This window comes from Clarias gariepinus, chromosome 3 (genome assembly GCF_024256425.1).
Source record: "Clarias gariepinus isolate MV-2021 ecotype Netherlands chromosome 3, CGAR_prim_01v2, whole genome shotgun sequence".
In the NCBI taxonomy this organism is placed as follows: Eukaryota; Metazoa; Chordata; class Actinopteri; order Siluriformes; family Clariidae; genus Clarias; species Clarias gariepinus.
The window spans coordinates 46,499,834-46,526,000 of record NC_071102.1 but is presented as its reverse complement, the minus strand read 5'-3'; the positions used below and the strand labels follow the sequence as shown (position 1 = coordinate 46,526,000).

At 41.3% G+C, this 26,167-nt stretch overlaps 1 protein-coding gene and 2 pseudogenes across 1 annotated transcript; all 3 read right to left on the bottom strand.

Annotated features, from left to right (window-relative positions):
* Window positions 1-5,800: 5,800 nt before the first annotated feature.
* LOC128518801 (hatching enzyme 1.2-like) lies at window positions 5,801-7,006 on the bottom strand (annotated as a pseudogene).
* Window positions 7,007-11,405: 4,399 nt separating this feature from the next.
* LOC128518800 (hatching enzyme 1.2-like) lies at window positions 11,406-12,655 on the bottom strand. Its single transcript, XM_053492085.1, has 4 exons — window positions 12,506-12,655; window positions 12,132-12,272; window positions 11,926-12,043; window positions 11,406-11,807 (listed from the first exon to the last, which is right to left on the bottom strand). The coding sequence occupies exons 1-4, from the start codon at window positions 12,621-12,623 to the stop codon at window positions 11,420-11,422; spliced, it is 765 nt and encodes a 254-aa protein (XP_053348060.1). The 5' UTR covers window positions 12,624-12,655; the 3' UTR covers window positions 11,406-11,419.
* A 5,823-nt stretch (window positions 12,656-18,478) lies between these two features.
* Window positions 18,479-19,595, bottom strand: LOC128518872 (hatching enzyme 1.2-like; annotated as a pseudogene).
* Between the last annotated feature and the right edge of the window lie 6,572 nt (window positions 19,596-26,167).

The following is a 26,167-nucleotide window of genomic DNA, read 5'->3' as shown; positions in this document are numbered from 1 at the left end:
GGATATTCAGTGAAGCACAACACATTTATTTAAATTCCCGAATGTTGCTTACGGCAAGTCGCGGCACGCCGCGCGCTAAATTGAGGCATCCCGCGGAAAAACACGCGCAGTCTTAATGGCCACATCTGTATGACCACGTAAAGGACTCTTCAGCGACCAGCCAAACGACACAGTAGAAACACTATGATTAAAAACTGTAGAGGGGTTTCATTCAAGGTGGGGAATTTAGTCAAGCTGAGGGCTCACCCTCGGTCAGATGCCTCGGCAGGTTTTTCTGCCAAACTGGCTCCTGTCTATAAAGGCCCTTATAGGATTGCTGAAGTAAATTTAAACCTAGATTACAGGCTAACAAGAGTGGCTGACGGTGCCAAAGGGGGTGTTCATCATCTATGTAACCTGCTGCCCTTCTTCACTTGGGATAGAGAGGGGGAGGATCAGGAAGGTATGCCAAAGAGTTTGATGGGAACATATGGATTTTACCTTATTTTTTAAGAAGCAGGGTCTCAGGACCAGTACTTGGAGAGCACCAGTCAGAAAACCTTAACTAATGGGCCTGCTGCCTTGCCCTCTGTGAATTCTTCCAAGCCGATCCCCTCAGCCGATGCCCAGGCAAAGGCACTTATACTCACTTCGTCCAAGATGTGTTGCAAAAGTCACACACCTGCAGCACACTTATGTCAGAACACACTCATGTTTTCTCTATCCTGAACCTGCAGGTGTTTCACACCCTAAACATACTCAGACTGTTAGCGCTGGACAACACTCATACTTTCTACGCTTAGACACACGCCAAGGGTTACCAGTTGCTGGGATGTAAGTAGAAGTGCAAATCCTTACCTTGCTTATTAACTTACAATACTAGAGCATTTTTTTTTTTATTTTATAATGTTATTTTCTGAGGTATAATTGCCTATTCCAAAGGTCTGTTTTGAATTTAAGAATTTGTTTCATAAGTTGTTTGAATTTTGAAGGTGGATATTATTGAAAGTGTTCATGTTTTATAGTGACCTGGTTTGTTCTTAAGGTGATATGCCTCTGAGTTTCTTTATGACATCATATTCTGATAGTGCGGAAAATGTTAATTTAATATGTTACATAAAAAGACTGCTGTTGTGAATTGTTGAATTATAGTCAGGTAGAACAGGCAAATGTATTAGTGGCAGTACTTTGTTATTACTTTTGTATCTTTTCTTACGTTATGTAAACCTGTTTCTTACGGCTGCTGTACAACCACTTGTACGGTGTTAAGTTTCCTGTTGTTTTTTCGGTCTGAGGACAACCCTCATTTTAAGTGGGGGTGGGGGGGGCGGGGTATGTAATGATCAGCCAATAGGTAATTGGGTTGTTGCCCCCTTTTCCCCTCTCCTTTTTTATTTTATTTTTTGCTCTCTCTCTTGAATGCACCTTACGATGTATGGCTGCTCATTATTTGCGTAACGGCTATAGATGAATGTATGATGCATACACATTCACATTTCATACAAACTTAGTTCTTTTGATTGTGTAAAGCTGCTTTGTGATGATGTAAATCGTTAAAAGCGCTATACAAATAAAATTGAATTGAATTGAATTGAATAGATGAAAATATGTGGATTTATACTTGCTGACAAGTGTTAAGTCTGGTATCTAACTGTGAACTATAGTGTTTTCAGTAAATAAACGAAAGACAGCATAATTTTTTTTTTGTTGTCTTTGTTTTTCAACGCACGGTAAGGATAACTATTCGAACCCTTACAGTACCTATTGTGAAGTTTGAGTCTTAGGTTGTGTGACCCTATTCAGTTTCCATACAGAGCAGTGTGCATTGTGCTATACTAAGAATGGATTGATATAAAAAGTAACCAGTAAGAATGTCTGTGAACTTAAAGGGATGGCCACTCAAAAAACACAGTTCCAGCACAGAGTGCTGAAAAAGTTAAATGTCAGAGATTTCTCAAAATTCAAATTCAAATTTTATTTGTCACATACACAGTCATACACAGTACGATATGCAGTGAAATGCTTCTACGACCGCCGGTGTCCTTAAAAAGAAAATAAAAACTATATATAAGGAATAAATATTAATAAAAAGAAATGAAATACAAAGGAAAATAAACAAACTGTACAAATAAGGGCATGTAGAAATATCACAAAATATAGAAATATAGAAATATAGGAATATGGGGGGGGGATATATATATATATAATTTTTTAAAAATGTTTTAAGGTGGCATTAAGTTTCAAAGTGGCAGAGTGTCAAAGTGTCATGTGCAATGGCAGATAAACATGTATTGTATAAAGTGACTTATGAAAAGTGACTTGTGCAGTGGCTTCAGATATGTAAATATGTATTGCATGAATGTGTCCATGATTGTCCAGTCAGTGTCAATGTTTAAAAGTTATTACTCCTGTGTGGTGTAATGTGATTGAGAGACCTTATTGCCTGCGGGAAGAAGCTCCTTCTCAGTCTCTCTGTGTTGGCCTTCAGGGAGCGGAATCGCTCCCCAAACCGCAACAGAGAAAACAGTCTATTGTTTGGATGGGTGAGGTCCTTCACGATCTTCCTGGCCTTGGTCCAGCACCGCTTGCTGTAGATCAAGTGCAGGTCAGGGAGCTCGGTGCGGATGATGCGCTCAGCTGATCACACCACCCTCTGTAGAGCTCGTCTATCCTGCATGGTGATGTTTCCAAACCAGGTCGTGATGTTTCCCGTCAGGATGCTCTCGATGGTACAGGAGTAGAAATTCCTGAGCACCTTAGAGGGCATTCTAAAGTCTCTCAAGCGTCTGAGGTGGTAGAGACGCTGCCGAGCCTTTTTCACCACTGTGTTGATGTGACAGGACCATGACAGGTCCTGCGTGATGTGAACACCGAGGTATCTGAAGCTGTTCACTCTCTCCGCTGGGCTCCTGTTGATGATGGGGGTCTGGTAGTTCCTCTCCTGCTTTGTACTGAAGTCCACTATCAGCTCCTTTGTCTTGCTGATGTTCAGGAGGAGATTGTTCCTTTGGCACCAGTTCTCCAGATTTACAATCTTCTCTAGGTAGGCCAACTCATCATTGTTGGTGATCAGGCCCACCACGACAGTGTCGTCGGCAAACTTGATGATGGCGGTGGAGTTGGTAGTGGCCACTATAGAGCTACAGGGCGATAGTCATTAAGAGAAGCAGAATGAGGTTTCTTCGGGACAGGAACAATGATGGACTCTTTGAAACATGTGGGGATCACCGACTGAGATAAAGAGATGTTGAATATCTCTGTAAACACAGGTGCTAGCTGGTCTGCGCAGGCTCTGAGGATATGGCCTGAGATGCCGTTTGGTCCTGCTGCTTTCCTGGTGTTCACTTTCTTGAAGGCTCTCCTCACGTCATGCTCGGTGATGATGAGCGCGTTTCCGGTCCTGGCAGTGTCTTCCTGTCTGTAGTTGTTAGCGCCGCTAGCATTAGTATCGCTAGCGTCTTTAGCTGCAGCCTCAAAGCGAGCATAGAAGGTGTTCAGCTCGTCTGCCAGAGTCGCGTCCGCATTCGTTATACTGGATGTTGCTCCTTTATAGTCCGTTATTGTCCCTAATCCCTGCCACAGGCTCTCTAGTTTCCTCCCGTAGCGCTGCTTTGCCTCTTTTACCGCCTTCCGGACGCTGTATGATGCAGCCTTGTCCTGTGTTGTAGGCAGCGGTGCGAGATCTGGTGGGATGGTTTTATCCGCCCACGGCTTCTGGTTGGGAAACGTTTTAATAGTCTTTTCCTCCACGGTATCATCCGCTAGTTTCCCAATGAATCGCATAACAGCTTCCGTAAACACGCTGACGTCATCGGAACTGTTTCTGAACATGTCCCAGTCTACGTCATCGAGTGCGTCCTGTAACCCGGCCACCGATTGGTCTGTCCAGCGCGCGACCTCCCTCTGAACCGGAACCTTATGTTTCAGCCTTTGTTTGTATTTTGGCATGAGGAAAATGGCGGCGTGGTCGGATTTACCAAACGGAGGGCGAGATTGTGCCTTGTAGCCGCCCTTGACTGTAGTTTAACAGTGGTCCAGTGTCCTTTCACCGCCGGTGGGGCAAGTGATATGTTGATGAAAGTTTGGCGCTGCGCGTTTGAGGTTGGCACTGTTAAAGTCCCCCGCCACAATGAGCGCAGCGTCCCGGTTTTGTGTTTGGTGCAGTGGCTTATGCAGCTCACATAAGGCAGTGTCCGTGTCCGCTTGTGGTGGAATATAAACGGCACTGATTATGACCGATGTGAACTCCCGAGGTAGATAAAAAGGACGACACATGATGGACAGTAGTTCCAGATTTGGTGTGCAGGAGCGTGTGAGAGGAACAACGCTCGCGCTGTTGCACCAGCTGCTGTTCACCATTAAACACACGTCGCCTCCCCTTGACTTCCTCGAGTCCCGTGTCCTGTCCATGCGGTGAACCGAGAAGAACTCGGCCTGCTGGATGGCATGGTCCGGTACCGCTGGGTTCAGCCATGTCTCGGTGAAGCAGAGGAGATTGCAGTTCCGAATATCTCTCTGGAACTTTATCCTGGCCCTGAGGTCATCGAGTTTGTTTTCCAGTGACTGAACGTTGGCGAACAGGATGCTAGGCAGAGGTGTGCGGTGTGCACGGGCTCTAAGCCTGTTCCTGACGCCGGCTCGTTTCCCTCGGAGGCCGCCGCTTCACGTTGTGTCAATTGTTTTCCCTCAGGATCTCACTCGGCCAGCTCAGATCTGGAGTAAAAAACCTTGAATTTTGAGTACATTTTACACCAATAGAAACAAGAGTGTCTCTATCATACCTAATGTACTCCATGGTGGCAATTTTGCCGATTTTAAAACACTGAAAACTAACTTAAAAGACAAAAACAGAGAAAAGGTGGTCGGAGCAATCGTGACGGCAGCCGACCTCACTGGCGCCATCTTGAAAAAACAACCTTGTTTATTTTCCCGATAAAACAGTGTTTTCATTAGTGTATGTGTATGTTGGAAATGATCCCGCACAGTAGGGCTACTCTGAAGATGAGAGGGGGGAGGGAGTCATTCCTCCTCTTTTCTTATCTTAACGCACATACACAGATACAGTGCGGGCACAAACAAACACACACACACAGCATAAAAACTAACGGAAACACTTAACAGGTTTTATTTTTTATAGGTTAATGTTGCATGTAAAAAAAAATTTATTGTTACTTTATATTTTATATTAATTATTTTTATATATTTATTTTTTGGGTTGTGGAACGAATTTGAGTTTTAATTATTTCTTAGGGGTAGAATTAATTTTGATTTACAATTGTTTTGATTAACAAGCCCACTTCTGGAAAGAATTATGCTCGTAATTCAAGGTTCTACTGTATATGGACAAATAAAGAGAATATTTTTACTCTGAGAACCCCCAAAATATTATAATTCTATGCCAGTCATGTAGTCTATACAGTAGTTAAATTCTTTAATTTTCTTTGATTAACGCAGCCCTCAAGATTTAATTGATAGATGATTCACTCATGATTAGATTTAATCAATTAATGCTGTCCAGTAATTTATAAAACTAGTTTTTGGTTGTAATTTTAGTATTCAATAAAATTATGTTAAATGTGTGATGTGAATGTTTGAGCACTAATTATGTTGCATCTTTAGATATAATCAGATTTATAATTGTAGGACAACAGCAATGTTTTGTGTTGTTAAGGATAAATACATTTTAAAGCACATAATAAGAACAACATGCTTGTAACCATTTTATTGTATGATTCCAGCAAGTGAAGTCATCACTGCATCCTCTATCATTAACAGATATGTTATCCTACAGAGATGATATTTCAAGCTGAAAGTTCTGAACAAGTTTAGCAGTTGTAGAGCTTGTTAATTCTCAGGATGTCGATGGTGGACAGTTCCTGTCTCTGTCCAATATTCACTGCTTTATTAGGAATAGGAGTGATGGTATCCAGACCATTGGCAGAGAAAGCTGTTTTTGCGTAGTGCATGATGGAGGAGTAGTCATACGCCGTGTTGAGGTTGTTGGTGTTCTGCAGGTCAAAGTTAGACTTCATTGATGACTGGATGTTTGCCCAGTTGATTTGGACATAACTGTCACGGTCACTCCTAGTATGCTCATGATAGAAACCGAGCGCATGGTTCAGCTCGTGCTCGACGATGCCATAGTAAACACAACCGAACCTGCTGAGAGAGACCACCTGAGCACCGCCTGTTTTGCCCACACTAGAGTAGCATCTGTGGGAAAAGAGACAAGATTGAGGACGTCACTGAAGCCAACATGTGGACATTAAAAGCGAATTCAAAATATGAAACTGTATTTACAGGTTATAGAAAATGTTTAACAGATCCTCACCCATTTAGGTTCTGGATGCTGATATAGTCGGTTTCATTTGTCCTGGGAATGAATTTAATGCAGGTTTTACTGTGGAAGGTAGCCATGGCGCTGGTAATTATAGTCAAGTCAGAGGAAGCTATAAAGAAAACAGTCAGCACATAGTTAAGGAATAAACAGAAATATGTCATAACTGGAAAGTGTGAACAAGGAAGTCTTTCACTTACAGAAATCACTGCTCACTGTAAAAGGCACCTCCACTAAGCCATTTGGGGACTTTTTCCAAAAGCAGTCGTAGGTGGTGCAGACAAGAGCGTTCCTGCCTCTTGGCAAGAGGATGTCTCCTTCCAATAACACTTCATTGAATCCTTTAGACAGAAAAACAAAAAGAAATGAAGACAGCAAAATCACTAAGCAGTGTTACTTGTAATGCCTTAGCTTTTTGAGGTAAATCTTCTGGTGTCAAATAAAACCCTGATCACCAGACTTTCTGTGTCTGGTGCAAGGACACAAAGTGGATTTACAATGAAATTATTACAAAATCATTAGCATACTGTAGAGTGAGACAGGCAAACATATTGTAAGTGGAAAGTTATCAGACCTTTGTTGGTGGTGAGAATCCTTGTTGTGATGTCCACATCCTGATTGGTTAAGATAGAAAGCTTGCGAGAAGCCAAGCAGCAGGGCTAGAATGGAGAGAGACGCTCTGGACTCCATGATGCTTCAGTGTGTGAAGATGATCAGTAAGCTCCTTCACCGTAGCTCAGTGACTACATACTGTCATACCAGACCATTTATACACATGGACATGTACAGAAACAACTTGGTGTGGCTTTTTGGGGATTATCGCTAGCTGTTAGTCTCGTCTGTCTTACGTGTGGAACTATAGGGAGGATCCTCTGAACTCTAAAACCTTAATACCGTACAAACGCAGCGCAGAAGACAGGGCATTGTTTGGATATTCTGCACTAATGGATGGACTGTAACTCTTAGTGTTTTGGTGACTGATATATGAATTAGCCTTAATTAAGGGAGTGACTTGTGTAGTTAAAGGACTTACAGTACTGTTCAAGTGATGATTGTGGAAGCAGGGTGGAATTTCTGCTGTGTGTTTTTTGGGGAAAAATATCCCAGCAGGACAGGGATTGGTTTTAGCCCACATTAGTGCAGTTGTGCCTTTTATTGTACGTCCTTTCATCATTTTAATTGTGAATTTCGGTTGATTTTTCCCCCCACAATTTTCACAAACCTAGCTTGTTATTCCTGAGAAACAAGACTTGCACATAAAAATCTTTTGGAAGTCTACACAATTTAATTAAGTAAGTAGAGTCAGGTGGGGTTGCTGCTTGGCTGGAATTCAACTGCAGCTTAACTCTCCATTTTAAGATCAGATTTAACACTATTAATCTAAATTTTATTATCATAAAATAAAGTGTAAGTGTGATTGTTATAAAGTTCTGGTTTGAGGTGACCAAACATCCAGGCCTGCTATTTGCCAAGCATCAAAAAATGCACATTGCCTACATCAATTAATTGTACTAAGAAGACTTTACAAGGGGATAACACTTTGTCTTTGTTTCCCTATACGTTAATTTCATTTTATGATCTCTTTATCAGCATGACCTTCATTTCAGACCAGTTTTGCCATAAAAATTAAAAACCATCTGCTGGTTCCAAGTCAAGTCAAGTCAAGTCAAGTCAAGTAGGCTGTTATTGTCATTTTAACCATAAACAGTTCAGTACACAGTTAAACAAAACAATGTTCCTCCAGGACCAAGGTGCTACATACAACATAAATTAACAACACAAGTTAACAAAACCAACTAGTTAACTAAGAAACCTAATTAGCTGACTAGTTGAGACAAAAGAGATTGCCATTTTTAAATTAACAGATAACTATCTAAGTTCTATAAAAAAAAGAGACAGCATAAAGTGCATGTGCAACTGTGCCATTAAGAGCGACAAAGTGACAACACAACAACATAACATATCAATACTTCGTGGTTATGTGGTAATGAGTTGAGGAAGTGGGAGGAGAAACAGTTACATTCCTTGTACGTAGCACCAAAGATAGAAAAGAGTTTTGTGCAAATAACAAGTTATAAATATTGTACAAAAGAGCGTTTACAGGTTGATATAAACATCTGTTAGCTGGTTGTTGATCAGTGTTTGTACGTTTGTGTTCATCAGTTCAGTTCCAATGTTTTGAGGTAGTTGAGTTCATCTGAGTGATTGTGTGTGTGTGTGTGTGTGTGTGTGTGCTTATCAGTCCAGTCCCTTTTTCCTGAGGAGACGGATGACTTGTGTAAAGGTGCTGTTACACAGTCTGGATGTGTGTGCCCAAATGCTTCAGTACCTTTTTCCAGATGGCAGTAGTGTGTCCAATCAGCCACAATGCTGTTGGCTTTGCAGATGCAGCATGTTGTGTAGATTTCTTTGATAGACGGAAGAGAGACCCCGATGATCTTCTTGGCTGTCCTCTCTATCCACTGTAGGGTCTTGCGGTCCGAGATGGCACAATTACCAAACCAGACAGTGACGCTGCCGCTCAGGATGCTCTCAATACTCCCTTTACAGAATGTGGTAAGGATCTGTGGTGGCAGCTCCTTAGCTTTCTTAGGGAGAAAAGATGTTGGTGGGCTTTCTTGAGTAAGGACCTTGAGAGACCAGGTAAAGTTCCCCTCCAGGTGAACACCCAGGATTGTTGACGATCTTCACGGAGGAGTCGTTATGTTCTTTGGAAAGTATTCGCTTCATGTCCTCCTGAAGTCATCAACCATCTCTCTTGATTCACCAAAGTTCAGAGACAGGTTACAGAGAATCAGAGAAAGCTAAATTTACCCTTCACTTTACTGTCATTGTCTTTTTTTCATCTAACAAACTATTAGTCTCCAGCTGTCTGCTCCAGAACTTTTGTGTCATAAAATTAATCATTCAAAGTGACAGATTGTGCTACCTGTGTGGTTGGTAAGTAAACCCATCACTAGGAAAGGACCACAAACAGATGCAGCCCCAGATATGGATTTACCAAAAAGTTCTTTGATTTGTGAAGTTTTTCATTTACCCCTCCAAACTCCAAATTCTAATATGGGCTGTCTTTTTTTAATTCTTTTGTTTCCTTTTATTAGCACCCAATATCATTTGAAAGTGATTAGTGTTTTTAAACAGGATTAGGATTGGCAAAAATACCCAACAATTCTCAAATAAGGACTTTGAGTCTTAGGTTGTGTGACCCAATTCAGTTTCCATACAGAGCAGTGTGCATTGTGCTATACTAAGAATGGATTGATATAAAAAGTAACCAGTAAGAATGTCTGTGAACATAAAGGGATGGCCACTCAAAAAACACAGTTCCAGCCCAGAGTGCTGAAAAAGGTCAATGTCAGAGATTTCTTGTTTATTTTCCCGATAAAACAGTGTTTCCTATAGTATATGTGTATGTTCGAAAGTCATCCCGCACAGTAGGGCTACTCTGTAAGATGAGAGGGGGGAGGGAGTCATTCCTCCTCTCGTCTTATCTTCAGCACATACACATATACAGCGCAGTGGCGGCCGGCCCATAGGGGGCGCTGGGGCACCGCCCTCCCTGATAAGAGGGGCTAAAAATGTAAAATATATTTTTACAAATTAAGTTTTTAAATTCGGTTTACCCACCAGTATGTGCCTACATGCGATATGAATAACATATACAACATTTCCCACCTAGTGACATTCATTCACCAGTGCATTTCCACAGACAGACTTGTATCGTTTCTGTCATGGGGCGCTGAGAAAAAGCGCCCCTGAGTGCAGCCAAATAGCCCGTCATGTACTGTTGCTAGGGTAAATTAATAAATATGCGGCCAATCAGTTTCTCAGAATTTTATGGTCTTGGGGCGCTGAAAATTTTGCCCCAAGCAGCAGAAAATACCGCGAGATTTAAGTTTTTTTTCTATTGAGGCGCGGTCAATCAGAGTACTGATGGCGAACTTAACGAGCGAAGAGCAGTTTCCACCAAATTCGGTGAGATCCTTATTAATATACCCGTTTTAGACTGTTGTGTTAAATTGCATTTTTAAAACTGTTTTTCTTTGTGTGAACCACTTTGAGATGCAACTTTGCTCGAAAGGTGATCCAGCTGATCATACCCTTTGATGTTGATTATTGTATTTGATACTCTCTTAAGCATGCATGGCGTATTATACAATAGAAATTTGTTCATTTACTTTATCTGTGAAAATGGTGATTTTGTGGAGGAGATTAAATCATTACTGTTAATTGTAATTATCGTCTGATTGTTGATTTTAATTCTTATATTGGACTAAACAAAGAAATATTTTGTCACATCAGCCCCACCAAGAAAAATTTTCACCAGCCGCCACTGATACAGCGCATGCGCAAACAAACACACACACAGCATAAAAACTAACGGAAACACTTAACAGGTTTTATTTTTTTATAGGTTAATGTTGCATGTTAATTTGTTTTATTGTTACTTCATATTTTGTATTAATTATTTTTATATATTTATTTTTGGGGTTGTGGAACGAATTTGAGTTTTAATTATTTCTTAGGGGTAAAATAAATTTTGATTTACAATTGTTTTGATTACAAGCCCACTTCTGGAAAGAATTATGCTCGTAATTCAAGGTTCTACTGTATATGGACAAATAAAGAGATTTTTTTTTACTCCGAGAACCCCCCAGAATATTATAATTCTATGCCAGTCATGTAGTCTATACAGTAGTTAAATTCTTTAATTTTCTTTGATTAACGCAGCCCTTAAGATTTAATTGATAGATGATTCACTCATGATTAGATTTCATTATTTAATGCTGTCGAGCTCATTTATGAAATTGGTTTTTGATTGTACTTTTAGTATTCAATAAAATCATGTTAAATGTGTGATGTAAATGTTTGAGCACTAATTATGTCGCATCTTTAGATTTATTCAGATTTATGATTGTAGGACAACAGCAATGTTTTGTGTTGTTAAGGATAAATACATTTTAAAGCACATAATAAGAACAACATGCTTGTAACCATTTTATTGTATGATTCCAGCAAGTGAAGTCATCCCTGCATCCTCTATCATTAACAGATATGTTATCTTACAGAGATGATGTTTCAAGCCGAAAGTTCTGAACAAGTTTAGCAGTTGTAGAGCTTGTTAATTCTCAGGATGTCGATGGTGGACAGTTCCTGTCTCTGTCCAATATTCACTGCTTTATTAGGAATAGGAGTGATGGTATCCAGACCATTGGCAGAGAAAGCTGTTTTTGCGTAGTGCATGATGGAGGAGTAGTCATACGCCGTGTTGAGGTTGTTGGTGTTCTGCAGGTCAAAGTTAGACTTCATTGATGACTGGATGTTTGCCCAGTTGATTTGGACATAACTGTCACGGTCACTCCTAGTATGCTCATGATAGAAACCGAGCGCATGGTTCAGCTCGTGCTCGACGATGCCATAGTAAACACAACCGAACCTGCTGAGAGAGACCACCTGAGCACCGCCTGTTTTGCCCACACTAGAGTAGCATCTGGGGGAAAAGAGACAAGATTGAGGACGTCACTGAAGCCAACATGTGGACATTAAAAGCGAATTCAAAATATGAAACTGTATTTACAGGTTATAGAAAATGTTTGACTGATGCTCACCCATTTAGGTTCTGGATGCTAATATAGTCGGTTTCATTTGTCCTGGGAATGAATTTAATGCAGGTTTTACTGTGGAAGGTAGCCATGGCGCTGGTAATTATAGTCAAGTCAGAGGAAGCTATAAAGAAAACAGTCAGCACATTGTTAAGGAATAAACAGAAATGTGTCATAACTGGAAAGTGTGAACAAGGAAGTCTTTCACTTACAGAAATCACTGCTCACTGTAAAAGGCACCTCCACTAAGCCATTTGGGGACTTTTTCCAAAAGCAGTCGTTGGTGGTGCAGACAAGAGCGTTCCTGCCTCTTGGCAAGAGGATGTCTCCTTCCAATAACACTTCATTGGATCCTTTAGACAGAGAAACAAAAAGAAATAAAGACAGCAAAATCACTAAGCAGTGTTACTTGTAATGCCTTAGCTTTTTGAGGTAAATCTTCTGGTGTCAAATAAAACCCTGATCACCAGACTTTCTGTGTCTGGTGCAAGGACACAAAGTGGATTTACAATGAAATTATTACAAAATCATTAGCATACTGTAGAGTGAGACAGGCAAACATATTGTAAGTGGAAAGTTATCAGACCTTTGTTGGTGGTGAGAATCCTTGTTGTGATGTCCACATCCTGAGATTGGTTAAGATAGAAAGCTTGCGAGAAGCCAAGCAGCAGGGCTAGAATAGAGAGAGACGCTCTGGACTCCATGATGCTTCAGTGTGTGAAGATGATCAGTAAGCTCCTTCACCGTAGCTCGGTGACTACTTACTGTCATACCAGACTTTTTATACACATGGACATGTACAGAAACAACTTGGTGTGGCTTTTTGGGGATTATCGCTAGGTATTAGTGTCGTCCGTCTAATGTGTGGAACTAGGGAGGATCCTCTGAACTCTAAAACTTTAATACTGTACAAACGCAGCGCAGAAGACAGGGCATTGTTTGGATATTCTGCACTAATGGATGGACTGTAACTCTTAGTGTTTTGGTGACTGATATATGAATTAGCCTTAATTAAGGGAGTGACTTGTGTAGTTAAAGGACTTACAGTACTGTTTAAGTGAAGATTGTGGAAGCAGGGTGGAATTCCTGCTGTGTGTTTTTGGGGACAAATATCCCAGCAGGACAGGGATTGGTTTTAGCCCACATAAGTGCAGTTGTGCCTTTTATTGTACGTCCTTTCATCATTTTAATTGTGAATTTCGTTAGATTTTTCCCCCCACAATTTTTACAAACCTAGCTTGTTATTCCTGAGAAACAGGACTTGCACATAAAAATCTTTTGGAAGTCTACACAATTTAATTAAGTAAGTAGAGTCAGGTGGAGTTGCTGCTTGGCTGGAATTCAACTGCAGTTTAACTCTCCATTTTAAGATCAGATTTAACACCATTGATCTAAATTTTATTATCATAAAATAAAGTGTGAGTGTGATTGTTACAAAGTTCTGGTTTGAGGTGACCAAACATCCAGGCCTGCTATTTGCCAAGGATCAAAAAATGCACATTGCCTACATCAATTAATTGTACTAAGAAGACTTTACAAGGGGATAACACTTTGTCTTTGTTTCCCTATACGTTAATTTCATTTTATGATCTCTTTATCAGCATGTCCTTCATTTCAGACCAGTTTTGCCATATAAATTGAAAACCATCTGCTGGTTCCAAGTCAAGTCAAGTCAAGTCAAGTAGGCTGTTATTGTCATTTTAACCATAAACAGTTCAGTACACAGTTAAACAAAACAATGTTCCTCCAGGACCAAGGTGCTACATACAACATAAATTAACAACACAAGTTAACAAAACCAACTAGTTAACTAAGAAACCTAATTAGCTGACTAGTTGAGACAAAAGAGATTGCCATTTTTAAATTAACAGATAACTATCTAAGTTCTATAAAAAAGAGACAGCATAAAGTGCATGTGCAACTGTGCTATTAAGAGCGACAAAGTGACAACACAACAACATAACATATCAATACTTCGTGGTTATGTGGTAATGAGTTGAGGAAGTGGGAGAAGAAACAGTTACATTCCTTGTACGTAGCACCAAAGATAGAAAAGAGTTTTGTGCAAATAACAAGTTATAAATATTGTGCAAAAGAGCATTTACAGGTTGATTCAATTCAATTCAATTCAATTTTATTTCTATAGCGCTTTTAGCAATTTTCATTGCCGCAAAGCAGCTTTACACAGTCAAAAGAATTATTTAAGTTAGTATGAAATGTGAATTTGTATGAATCAAAATGGTCAGTTTGTCCCTGGTGAGCAAGCCGAGGGCGACAGTGGCAAGGAAAAACTCCCTGAGATGGTAATAGGAAAAAACCTTGAGAGAAACCAGACTCAAAAGGGAACCCATCCTCATTTGGGTGAAACAGAAAGCAGTAAATAATCTGCATTTATACAGTGTGTAGGGTGGGAGGCAGTTCAGCTATAATAGCTGATGTTAATTGATGTTAATATGGAGTCCAGGTAGGTATTGAAGACCCAGGTAGACTTGTAAGAAGTTCCAGTCCTGAACTATCGAACTGTCAAGTCCCCAGAGAAACAGTTGCCAACACCAGTCAAGGCCAGAACCATTTTCTAGGTAGAAAGAACCATCCCCAGACACCAGACGCATCCCAGAGAGACAAACGGGGCATCCATGTGACGAGATCTTCAGCCAGAAGCGGGGCACCAGGATGGGTCAGACAGGTCCGGAGGGCAGAGGGAGTCTGGATCTCTGGCAGCTCAGGAACGACATGTGTAGCTCGACAGAGAGAGAGAGAAAGAGTGAAAGGGGGAGACAGGAGGAGAGAGGAAAGAGAAAGAGGGGGGGGGAGAGAAGAAGAGGAGAGATGGCAGTTAGGTATGGTCACACAATGTATAATGTGAATGTATATTAACTGTAGAGTGCAAGCAGAAACTCCAGCAGGACTAACTATGACAGCATAACTAAAAGGGAGAGCCAGAAGAAAACACAAACATGAGGGCTTCCCGAGATGTAAAGCAAACAATCACCTCACCGTCAGCAAACCTGAGTGAAAAATGAGAATGAGGAAGACAGCATCCAAACATACCAGTTCACCATAATACTCTATGTCCATGAGTCCCCCAGATCTGCTCCTTTACCTATGGCAAATCTATTTATAAAAATGCTTGGCTAAATGAATAGGTTTTTAGCCTGGACTTAAACACTGAGACTGTGTCTGAGTCCCGAATACTATTTGGAAGACTATTCCATAATTTTGGGGCTTTGTAAGAAAAAGCTCTGCCCCCAGTGGTATTTTTCATAATACGCGGTACTGACAAGCAGCCTGCATCCTTTGATCGAAATAGGCGTGGCGGTTCGTAAGACACTAGCAGTTCGCTCAGGTACTGCGGCGCGAGACCATTTAATGCTTTATATGTCAAGAGTAGTATTTTAAAATCAATGTGAAATTTCACAGGGAGCCAATGCAGTGAAGATAAGATAGGGGTGATGTGCTCATATCTTCTGGTTCTAGTAAGGACTCTCGCTGCTGCATTCTGGACTAGCTGAAGCTTATTTATGCATCTAGCTGAACAACCAGACAGTAAGGCATTACAATAGTCCAACCTAAAAGTGATAAAAGCATGAACTAGTTTTACTGCATCGTTTAGCGACAATAAATTTCTTATCCTGGCAATATTTCTGAGGTGAAAGAATGCTATTCTGGTAATATTATCAACATGAGCTTCAAATGAAAGGCTGGAATCAATAATCACACCAAGGTCTTTCACTGTTGCATTTGATGGAACAGAAAGGCCATCTAAAGTTACGGTGTGATCTAAAATTTTACTCCTAGCTGTATGCGGTCCTATGACTAGAACTTCTGTCTTATTCGGATTTAGCAGATGGAAGTTAATTAGCATCCAATTTCTTATGTCCTGCACACATTGCTCAATTTTAGTAAGCTGTTTTTTCTCATCAGGTTTTGCTGAGACATATAACCGTGTATCGTCAGCATAACAATGAAAACTAATACCATGCTTACGGATTATGTTGCCCAGAGGAAGCATGTAAAGGGAAAAAAGCAGTGGACCTAAAACTGAACCCTGCGGAACGCCAAACTGCACTAGAGAACATGCAGAATAATCACCATTTAAGTCTACATACAGATAACGATGGGTCAGATAGGATCTGAGCCAGGAGAGGGCTGTACCCTTAATTCCTACTACATTTTCTAATCTGTGAAGAAGAATACCGTGATCAACGGTGTCAAAAGCTGCACTGAGGTCGAGTAATACAAGCATAGTTACACAACCCTGATCAGAGGCCAATAGGATGTCATTTACTACTTTAACGAGTGCTGTCTCTGTACTGTGATGAGGCCTAAATCCTGACTGATACAGTTCATGTATGCCATTTCTATGTTTGATATGAACATTTGTTAGCTGGTTGTTGATCAGTGTTTGTAAGTGTGTGTTCATCAGTTCAGTCCCAATGTTTTGAGGTAGTTGAGTTCATCTGAGTTATTGTGTGTGTGTGCTTGGCAGTCCAGTCCCTTTTTCCTGAGGAGACGGATGACTTGTGTAAAGGTGCTGTTACACAGTCTGGATGTGTGTGCCCGAATGCTTCAGTACCTTTTTCCAGATGGCAGTAGTGTGTCCAATCAGCCACAATGCTGTTGGCTTTGCAGATGCAGCATGTTGTGTAGATTTCTTTGATAGACGGAAGAGAGACCCCGATGATCTTCTTGGTTGTCCTCTCTATCCACTGTAGGGTCTTGCGGTCCGAGGTGGCACAATTACCAAATCAGATAGTGACGCTGCCGCTCAGGATGCTCTCAATACTCCCTTTACAGAAAGTGGTAAGGATCTGTGGTGGCAGCTCCTCAGCCGTCTTAGGGAGAAAAGATGTTGGTGGGCTTTCTTGAGTAAGGACCTTGAGAGACCAGGTAAAGTTCCCCTCCAGGTGAACACCCAGGATTGTTGACGATCTCCACAGAGGAGTCGTTATGTTCTTTGGAAAGTATTCGCTTCATGTCCTCCTGAAGTCATCAACCATCTCTCTTGATTCACCAAAGTTCAGAGACAGGTTACAGAGAATCAGAGAAAGCTAAATTTACCCTTCACTTTACTGTCATTGTCTTTTTTTCATCTAACAAACTATTAGTCTCCAGCTGTCTGCTCCAGAACTTTTGTGTCATAAAATTAATCATTCAAAGTGACAGATTGTGCTACCTGTGTGGTTGGTAAGTAAACCCATCACTAGGAAAGGACCACAAACAGATGCAGCCCCAGATATGGATTTACCAAAAAGTTCTTTGATTTGTGAAGTTTTTCATTTACCCCTCCAAACTCCAAATTCTAAATTGGGCTGTCTTTTTTAATTCTTTTGTTTTCTTTTATTAGCACCCAATATCATTTGAAAGTGATTAGTGTTTTTAAACAGGATTAGGATTGGCAAAAATACCCAACAATTCTCAAATAAGGACTTTGCAAGAATATGCACACAGCGTACCTATTCTGAAATTTAAGTCTTAGGTTGTGTGACCCAATTCAGTTTCCATACAGAGCAGTGTGCATTGTGCTATACTAAGAATGGATTGATATAAAAAGTAACCAGTAAGAATGTCTGTAAACATAAAGGGATGGCCACTCAAAAAACACAGTTCCAGCCCAGAGTGCTGAAAAAGGTAAATGTCAGAGATTTCTTGTTTATTTTCCCGATAAAACAGTGTTTCCGTTAGTATATGTGTATGTGTGAAAGTCATCCCGCACAGTAGGGCTACTCTGTGAGATGAGAGGGGAGAGGAAGTCATTCCTCCTCTCGTCTTATCTTCACGCACATACACATATACAGCGTGTGCGCAAACACACACACAGTGCATGCACACACAAACACTAAAAGAAACACATAACAGAGTTTTTTTTTCAAAGGTTAATGTTGCATGTTATTTTGTTTATTTTTTACTTTATATTTTGTATTAATTATTTATATATATATATATATATATATATATATATATTATTTTTTTTTTTGGGTTGTGGAAAGAATAATTAGGGTTTTTTTGGGGGTGAAATTTAGTTTGAATTACAATTGTTTTCATATACGAGCGCACTTCTGAAATGAATTATGCTCGTAATCCAAGGTTCTACTGTATAGATTTTTTTTTACTCCGAGAATCCCGCAGAATATTATAATTCTATGCCAGTCATGTCATTCTTCAGTAGTCTATACAGTAGTTAAATTCTTTAATTTTCTTTGATTAACGCAGCCCTTAAGATTTAATTGATAGATGATTCACTCATGATTAGATTTCATTATTTAATGCTGTCCAGTAATTTATTAAAGTAGTTTTTGATTGTACTTTTAGTATTCAATAAAATCATGTTAAATGTGTGATGTCAATGTTTTGATTTATGGTTGTAGGACAACAGAAATGTTTTGTGTTGTTAAGGATAAATACATGTTTAAAGCACATAATAAGAACAACATGCTTGTAACCATTTTATTGTATGATTCCAGCAAGTGAAGTCATCACTGCATCCTCTATCATTAACAGATATGTTATCTTACAGAGATGATATTTAATGATATTATTTCAAAAGGTCTGAACAAGTTTAGCAGTTGTAGAGCTTGTTAATTCTCAGCATGTCGATGGTGGACAGTTCCTGTCTCTGTCCAATATTCACTGCTTTATTAGGAATAGGAATGATGGTATCCAGACCATTGGCAGAGAAAGCTGTTTTTGCATAGTGCATGATGGAGGAGTAGTCATACGCCGTGTTGAGGTTGTTGGTGTTCTGCAGGTCAAAGTTAGACTTCATTGATGACTGGATGTTTGCCCAGTTGATTTGGACATAACTGTCACGGTCACTCCTAGTATGCTCATGATAGAAACCGAGCGCATGGTTCAGCTCGTGCTCGACGATGCCATAGTAAACACAACCGAACCTGCTGAGAGAGACCACCTGAGCACCGCCTGTTTTGCCCACACTAGAGTAGCATCTGGGGGAAAAGAGACAAGATTGAGGACGTCACTGAAGCCAACATGTGGACATAAAAAGCGAATTCAAAATATGAAACTGTATTTACAGGTTATAGAAAATGTTTGACTGATGCTCACCCATTTAGGTTCTGGATGCTAATATAGTCGGTTTCATTTGTCCGAGGAATGAATTTAATGCAGGTTTTACTGTGGAAGGTAGCCATGGCGCTGGTAATTATAGTCAAGTCAGAGGAAGCTATAAAGAAAACAGTCAGCACATTGTTAAGGAATAAACAGAAATGTGTCATAACTGGAAAGTGTGAACAAGGAAGTCTTTCACTTACAGAAATCACTGCTCACTGTAAAAGGCACCTCCACTAAGCCATTTGGGGACTTTTTCCAAAAGCAGTCGTTGGTGGTACTTGTAATGCCTTAGCTTTTTGAGGTAAATCTTCTGGTGTCAAATAAAACCCTCATCACCAGACTTTCTGTGTCTGGTGCAAGGACACAAAGTGGATTTACAATGAAATTATTACAAAATCATTAGCATACTGTAGAGTGAGACAGGCAAACATACTGTAAGTGGAAAGTTATCAGACCTTTGTTGGTGGTGAGAATCCTTGTTGTGATGTCCACATCCTGAGATTGGTTAAGATAGAAAGCTTGCGAGAAGCCAAGCAGCAGGGCTAGAATGGAGAGAGAGGCTCTGGACTCCATGATGCTTCAGTGTGTGAAGATGATCAGTAAGCTCCTTCACCGTAGCTCGGTGACTACTTACTGTCATACCAGACTTTTTATACACATGGACATGTACAGAAACAACTTGGTGTGGCTTTTTGGGGATTATCGCTAGGTATTAGTGTCGTCTGTCTAATGTGTGGAACTAGGGAGGATCCTCTGAACTCTAAAACTTTAATACCGTACAAACGCAGCGCAGAAGACAGGGCATTGTTTGGATATTCTGCACTAATGGATGGACTGTAACTCTTAGTGTTTTGGTGACTGATATATGAATTAGCCTTAATTAAGGGAGTGACTTGTATAGTTAAAGGACTAACAGTACTGTTTAAGTGAAGATTGTGGAAGCAGGGTGGAATTCCTGCTGTGTGTTTTTGGGGACAAATATCCCAGCAGGACAGGGATTGGTTTTAGCCCACATAAGTGCAGTTGTGCTTTTTATTGTACGTCCTTTCATCATTTTAATTGTGAATTTCGTTAGATATTTCCCCCCACAATTTTCACAAACCTAGCTTGTTATTCCTGAGAAACAGGACTTGCACATAAAAATCTTTTGGAAGTCTACACAATTTAATTAAGTAAGTAGAGTCAGGTGGAGTTGCTTGGCTGGAATTCAACTGCAGTTTAACTCTCCATTTTAAGATCAGATTTAACACCATTGATCTAAATTTTATTATCATAAAATAAAGTGTGAGTGTAATGGTTACAAAGTTCTGGTTTGAGGTGACCAAACATCCAGGCCTGCTATTTGCCAAGGATCAAAAAATGCACATTGCCTACATCAATTAATTGTACTAAGAAGACTTTACAAGGGGATAACACTTTGTCTTTGTTTCCCTATACGTTAATTTCATTTTATGATCTCTTTATCAGCATGTCCTTCTTTTCAGACCAGTTTTGCCATATAAATTGAAAACCATCTGCTGGTTCCAAGTCAAGTCAAGTCAAGTCAAGTAGGCTGTTATTGTCATTTTAACCATAAACAGTTCAGTACACAGTTAAACAAAACAATGTTCCTCCAGGACCAAGGTGCTACATACAAAATAAATTAACAACACAAGTTAACAAAACCAACTAGTTAACTAAGAAACCTAGCTGACTAGTTAAGACAAAAGAGATTGCCATTTTTAAATTAACAGATAACTATCTAAGTTCTATGAAAAAAGAGACAGCATAAAGTGCATGTGCAACTGTGCTATTAAGAGCGACAAAGTGACAACACAACAACATAACATATCAATAGTTTGTGGTTATGTGGTAATGAGTTGAGGAAGTGGGAGGAGAAACAGTTACATTCCTTGTAAGTAGCACCAAAGATAGAAAAGAGTTTTCTGCAAATAACAAGTTATAAATATTGTGCAAAAGAGCATTTACAGGTTGATTTGAACATTTGTTAGCTGGTTGTTGATCAGTGTTTGTACGTGTGTGTTCATCAGTTTAGTCCTGTCATAATTTATGCCCTGTCTGCCTCGTGTTCCTTCTTTTTCTCCACGCTGTCACTTTACCCACGTGCCCATGTTTTCCCCCAGCCTGTCATGCATTCTTTCCCACGCCCCCGTTTCCGTCGCGTCCACAAACCTGTTTCTCATCTCCTCCGCTAATTATCCCAGTGATTTAAGCACGCGCTGCGCGCTGCTCAGATCGCTGGATTATTGTGTGTATTTATACCTCGATTCTCTCGCGTTTTCTTTCATTGTCTTTCACATTACGACCTCGCTTTGTTTTTTCTCGTTATTGATTTTTTGCCTGCCGATTTTGATTGTTCGCCTGCCTATTGATCTCCCGGTTCCGACTCACGCTTCCCCCTTTGATTTACGGCTCCTGTCTCTCGTCCTTTTGGTTTCGCTTTGACTCGCTGCTTGTCTTCCCGGTTTTGACCTCGCGCTTTTCTTTTGACTACGGCTCTCGCTTTGTGTTTTGTTTTTGACACTTCGCTGACGGACTCACGGCATTCAACCCTCGCTCACGCCTCCGACCACGCCCCCCACATCTCGATACAGTCATTATCCGCGCTTGGATTCATTTCATTCTGCCCTTTCCCCCGTGACAGAATAATCCAGCCAGCTATGGATCCAGCGGCTTCTGACCGTATGATAGCGGCATTGGAGAGTCAAGGTGCTCTGCTTGGAACTCATCAACAGGAACTGCTTAGCACAAAGCAGTCTCTCGCTGACGTCACGTCCCAGCTCCAGAGGCTCCAACTCTCCCTACTGCAAGGAGCAAACCCCCACGTGCAGCAGGAGCCATGCCTCCCCGCCCCTCCCACCTACGAGGGAGATCCAGGCACCTGCTGCTCCTTCCTATCCCAGTGTTCCCTGATCTTCGAGCTCCAAGCCTCCGCCTTTTAAACCGAATGATCCAAGGTGGCCTACGTCATCACGCTCCTGTCAGGACGCGCCCGGGAATGGAGCACCCCGCTTTGGGATGCCCACAACCCCTGCTGTTCCAATTACGAGGACTTTGCCAGAGAAATGAAGAGGGTGTTCGACCGCTCATGCCACGGCAGAGAGGCAGGCCGAAGACTGCTGAAACTCCGCCAAGGCTTGCGCTTGGCCTATGATTATGCCATTGAGTTCCAGACCCTGGCCCTCTCCAGCGGCTGGAACAACCGAGCGCTATACGACGTATTTATGGAGGGTCTGACAGAGAACCTCCAAGATGAGCTAATATCACGAGAGCTCCCCTCGTCTCTCCAAGAGCTTATGGATCTAACCGGCCGAGTAGATGCACGCCTCCATCTTCGTAGGCCGGACCGGTTTTCTCCACTCAGGACTCTGCCGCGATCTCCACCTCTACGAGTTGAACCCATGCAACTGGGCAGAACACGCATCACCCAAGAAGAGCCTCTCCGCCCCCGAGTGGAAGGGGCCTGCTTTTACTGTGGAAAACCAGGACACCTATATAGGAACTGTCCAGCAAAAGGGGGCGCCCTATAGTTCAGCTGGGAGCACTAGAGGGCGGGACTCCAAGGAGGCTTCCAGAGCAACGTCACCTGCTTTCCATCCTTCTCATCCATGAGCGACAGACCCACCTTGTGCAGGCCCTGGTTGACTCAGGTTCGGATCGTAACCTGCTGAATGCGGCTTCAGCCAAAACCCTGGGTATTCCCGCGCTGCCCTTGGAGAACCATCTCAAGGTCCAGGCCCTCGACGGGAGTCCGCTCCCATCTATCACCCACAGAACCCCTTTCATTGGTCTAAGGGTCTTCGGCAACCACTTGGAACAGACGTCGCTGTTCATCATAGAGGGGTCACATGCCACAGTCGTCCTAGGCCTCCCCTGGTTAACCCAACACAACCCGCACATTGATTGGGTCAAGAACTCGATCGTAGTATGGAACCCATCTTGTTCCACATCATGTTTACGCGCTGCCACCACGCCATGCCTCGACCCCGTTCCCACAGAGAAGCCACCGGACCTCACCCGTGTCCCCCCAGAATACCATGACCTCAGGATTGTGTTTAGCAAATCTCGTGCTGTCTCTCTTCCCCCTCATCGACCATACAACTGCGCCATTGACCTTCTCCCAGGCACCACCCCCCCAAGGGTCATCTTTACTCTCTGTCACCCAAGGAACGCCAAGCCATGGATCAGTACATTCAATTCAATTCAATTCAATTTTATTTGTATAGCGCTCTTAGCAATTTTCATTGCCGCAAAGCAGCTTTACATAGTCAAAAGAATTATTTAGGTTTGTATGAAATGTGAATTTGTACGAATCAAAATGGTCAGTTTGTCCCTGGTGAGCAAGCCGAGGGCGACAGTGGCAATGAAAAACTCCCTGAGATGGTAATAGGAAGAAACCTTGAGAGGAACCAGACTCAACAGGGAACCCATCCTCATTTGGGTGAAACAGAAAGCAGTAAATGATCTGCATTTATACAGTGTGTAGGGTGGGAGGCAGTTCAGCTATAATAGCTGATGTTAATTGATGTTAATATGGAGTCCAGGTAGTTATTGAAGACCCAGGTAGACTTGTAAGAAGTTCCAGTCATGAACTATCGAACTGTCAAGTCCCCAGAGAAACAGTTGCCAACACCAGTCAAGGCCAGAACCATTTTCTAGGTAGAGAGAATCATCCCCAGACACCAGACGCATCCCAGAGAGACACACGGGGCATCCATGTGACAAAATCTTCAGCCAGAAGCGGGGCACCAGGATGGGTCAGACAGGTCCGGAGGGCAGAGGGAGTCTGGATCACTGGCAGCTCAGGAACAACATGTGTAGCTCGACAGAGAGAGAGAGAAAGAGTGAAAGCGGGGGACAGGAGGAAGAAAGAGGGGGGGAAAGAGAAGAAGAGGAGAGATGGCAGTTAGGTATGGTCACAGTCACACAATGTATAATGTGAATGTATATTAACTGTAGAGTGCAAGCAGAGACTCCGGCAGGACTAACTATGACAGCATAACTAAAAGGGAGAGCCAGAAGGAAACACAAACATGAGGGCTTCCTGACATGTAAAGCAAACAATCACCTCACCATCAGCAAACCTGAGTGATCAATGAGAGTGAGGAAGACAGCATCCAAACATACCAGTTCACCATAATACACTACGTCCATGAGTCCCCCAGATCTGCTCCTTTACCTATGGCAAATCTATTTATAAAAATGGTTGGCTAAATAAATAGGTTTTTAGCCTTGACTTAAACACTGAGACTGTGTCTGAGTCCCGGACACTATTTGGAAGACTATTCCATAACTTTGGGGCTTTGTAAGAAAAAGCTCTGCCCCCAGCTGTATTTTTCATAATACGCGGTACTGACAAGCAGCCTGCATCCTTTGATCGAAGTAGGCGTGGCGGATCGTAAGACACTAGCAGTTCGCTCAGGTACTGCGGCGCGAGACCATTTAATGCTTTATATGTCAAGAGTAGTATTTTAAAATCAATGCGAAATTTCACAGGGAGCCAATGGAGTGAAGATAAGATAGGGGTGATGTGCTCATATCTTCTGGTTCTGGTGAGGACTCTCGCTGCTGCATTCTGGACAAGCTGAAGCTTATTTATGCATCTAGCTGAACAACCAGACAGTAAGGCATTACAATAGTCCAACCTAGAGGTGATAAAAGCATGAACTAGTTTTTCTGCGTCGTTTAGCGACAATAAATTTCTTATTCTGGCAATATTTCTGAGGTGAAAGAATGCTATCCTGGTAATATTATCTACATGTGCTTCAAATGAAAGTCTGGAATCAATAATCACACCAAGGTCTTTCACTGTTGCATTTGATGGAACAGAAAGGCCATCTAAAGTTACGGTGTGATCTAAAATTTTACTCCTAGCTGTATGCGGTCCTATGACTAGAACTTCTGTCTTATCCGGATTTAGCAGAAGGAAGTTAATTAGCATCCAATTTCTTATGTCCTGCACACATTGCTCAATTTTAGTAAGCTGTTTTTTCTCATCAGGTTTTGCTGAGACATATAACTGTGTATCGTCAGCATAACAATGAAAACTAATACCATGCTTACGGATTATGTTGCCCAGAGGAAGCATGTAAAGGGAAAAAAGCAGTGGACCTAAAACTGAACCCTGCGGAGCGCCAAACTCCACTAGAGAACATGCAGAATAATTACCATTTAAGTCTACATACTGATAACGATGGGTCAGATAGGATCTGAGCCAGGAGAGGGCTGTACCCTTAATTCCTACTACATTTTCTAATCTGTGAAGAAGAATAGCGTGATCAACAGTGTCAAAAGCTGCACTGAGGTCAAGTAATACAAGCATAGTTACACAACCCTGATCAGAGGCCAATAGAATGTCATTTACTACTTTAACGAGCGCTGTCTCTGTACTGTGATGAGGCCTAAATCCTGACTGATACAGTTCATGTATGCCATTTCTATGTATATATGAGCATAGCTGCTCCGCTACTATCTTTTCCAGGATCTTAGAGATAAAGGGGAGGTTTGATATTGGTCTGTAACTGGACAGCTGACAGGGGTCGAGGTCAGGTTTCTTAATTATTGGTTTGATAACTGCTAATTTAAAAGATTTTGGAACATATCCAATGCTGAGTGAAGAATTAATTATTCTCAACAGGGGTTCTGTTATTGCTGGTACTATCTGTTTAAGAAAATGTGTCGGTACAGGATCTAATATACAGGTTGATGAATTTGAAGAAGAGATGAGTGAAATTAGTTCATTCTCTTCAAGGGGAGTAAAGTATTCTAGGTTCTGGTCTGACATGGCTAGATTAACATCTGCATCAATTACATTGTTCGGTTTCAAAACCTCAATTTTATGCCTAATATTTACAATTTTATTATTAAAAAAGTTCATGAAGTCCTCACTATTGCATGATGTTGTTGTGGAGATTTCTGCAGTGGTCTTATTTCTGGTTAATTTGGCTACAGCATTAAATAAGAATCTAGGATTATTTTTGTTATTTTCTATAAGAGTGGAGAGAAATGTTGATCTAGCTACACTAAGAGCTTTTCTATAGTTCAGGATGCTCTCCTTCCATGCTATTTGAAATATTAGTAATTTAGTTTGACGCCATTTACGTTCTAATTTCCGAGCGGTCTGTTTTAAAGTGCGCGTGTGATCGTTATACCAGGGAGCAAGTTTCTTATCTCTAAT

Coding starts and splice junctions, on each gene's coding strand:
- LOC128518800 (XM_053492085.1), bottom strand. CDS start 12,623: ATGGAGTCCAGAGCGTCTCTCTCTATTCTAGCCCTGCTGCTTGGCTTC. Junction 12,273..12,505: donor GATTCTCACCACCAACAAAG/GTCTGATAACTT, acceptor CTCTGTCTAAAG/GATCCAATGAAGTGTTATTG. Junction 11,808..11,925: donor AGCATCCAGAACCTAAATGG/GTGAGCATCAGT, acceptor CTTTTCCCCCAG/ATGCTACTCTAGTGTGGGCA.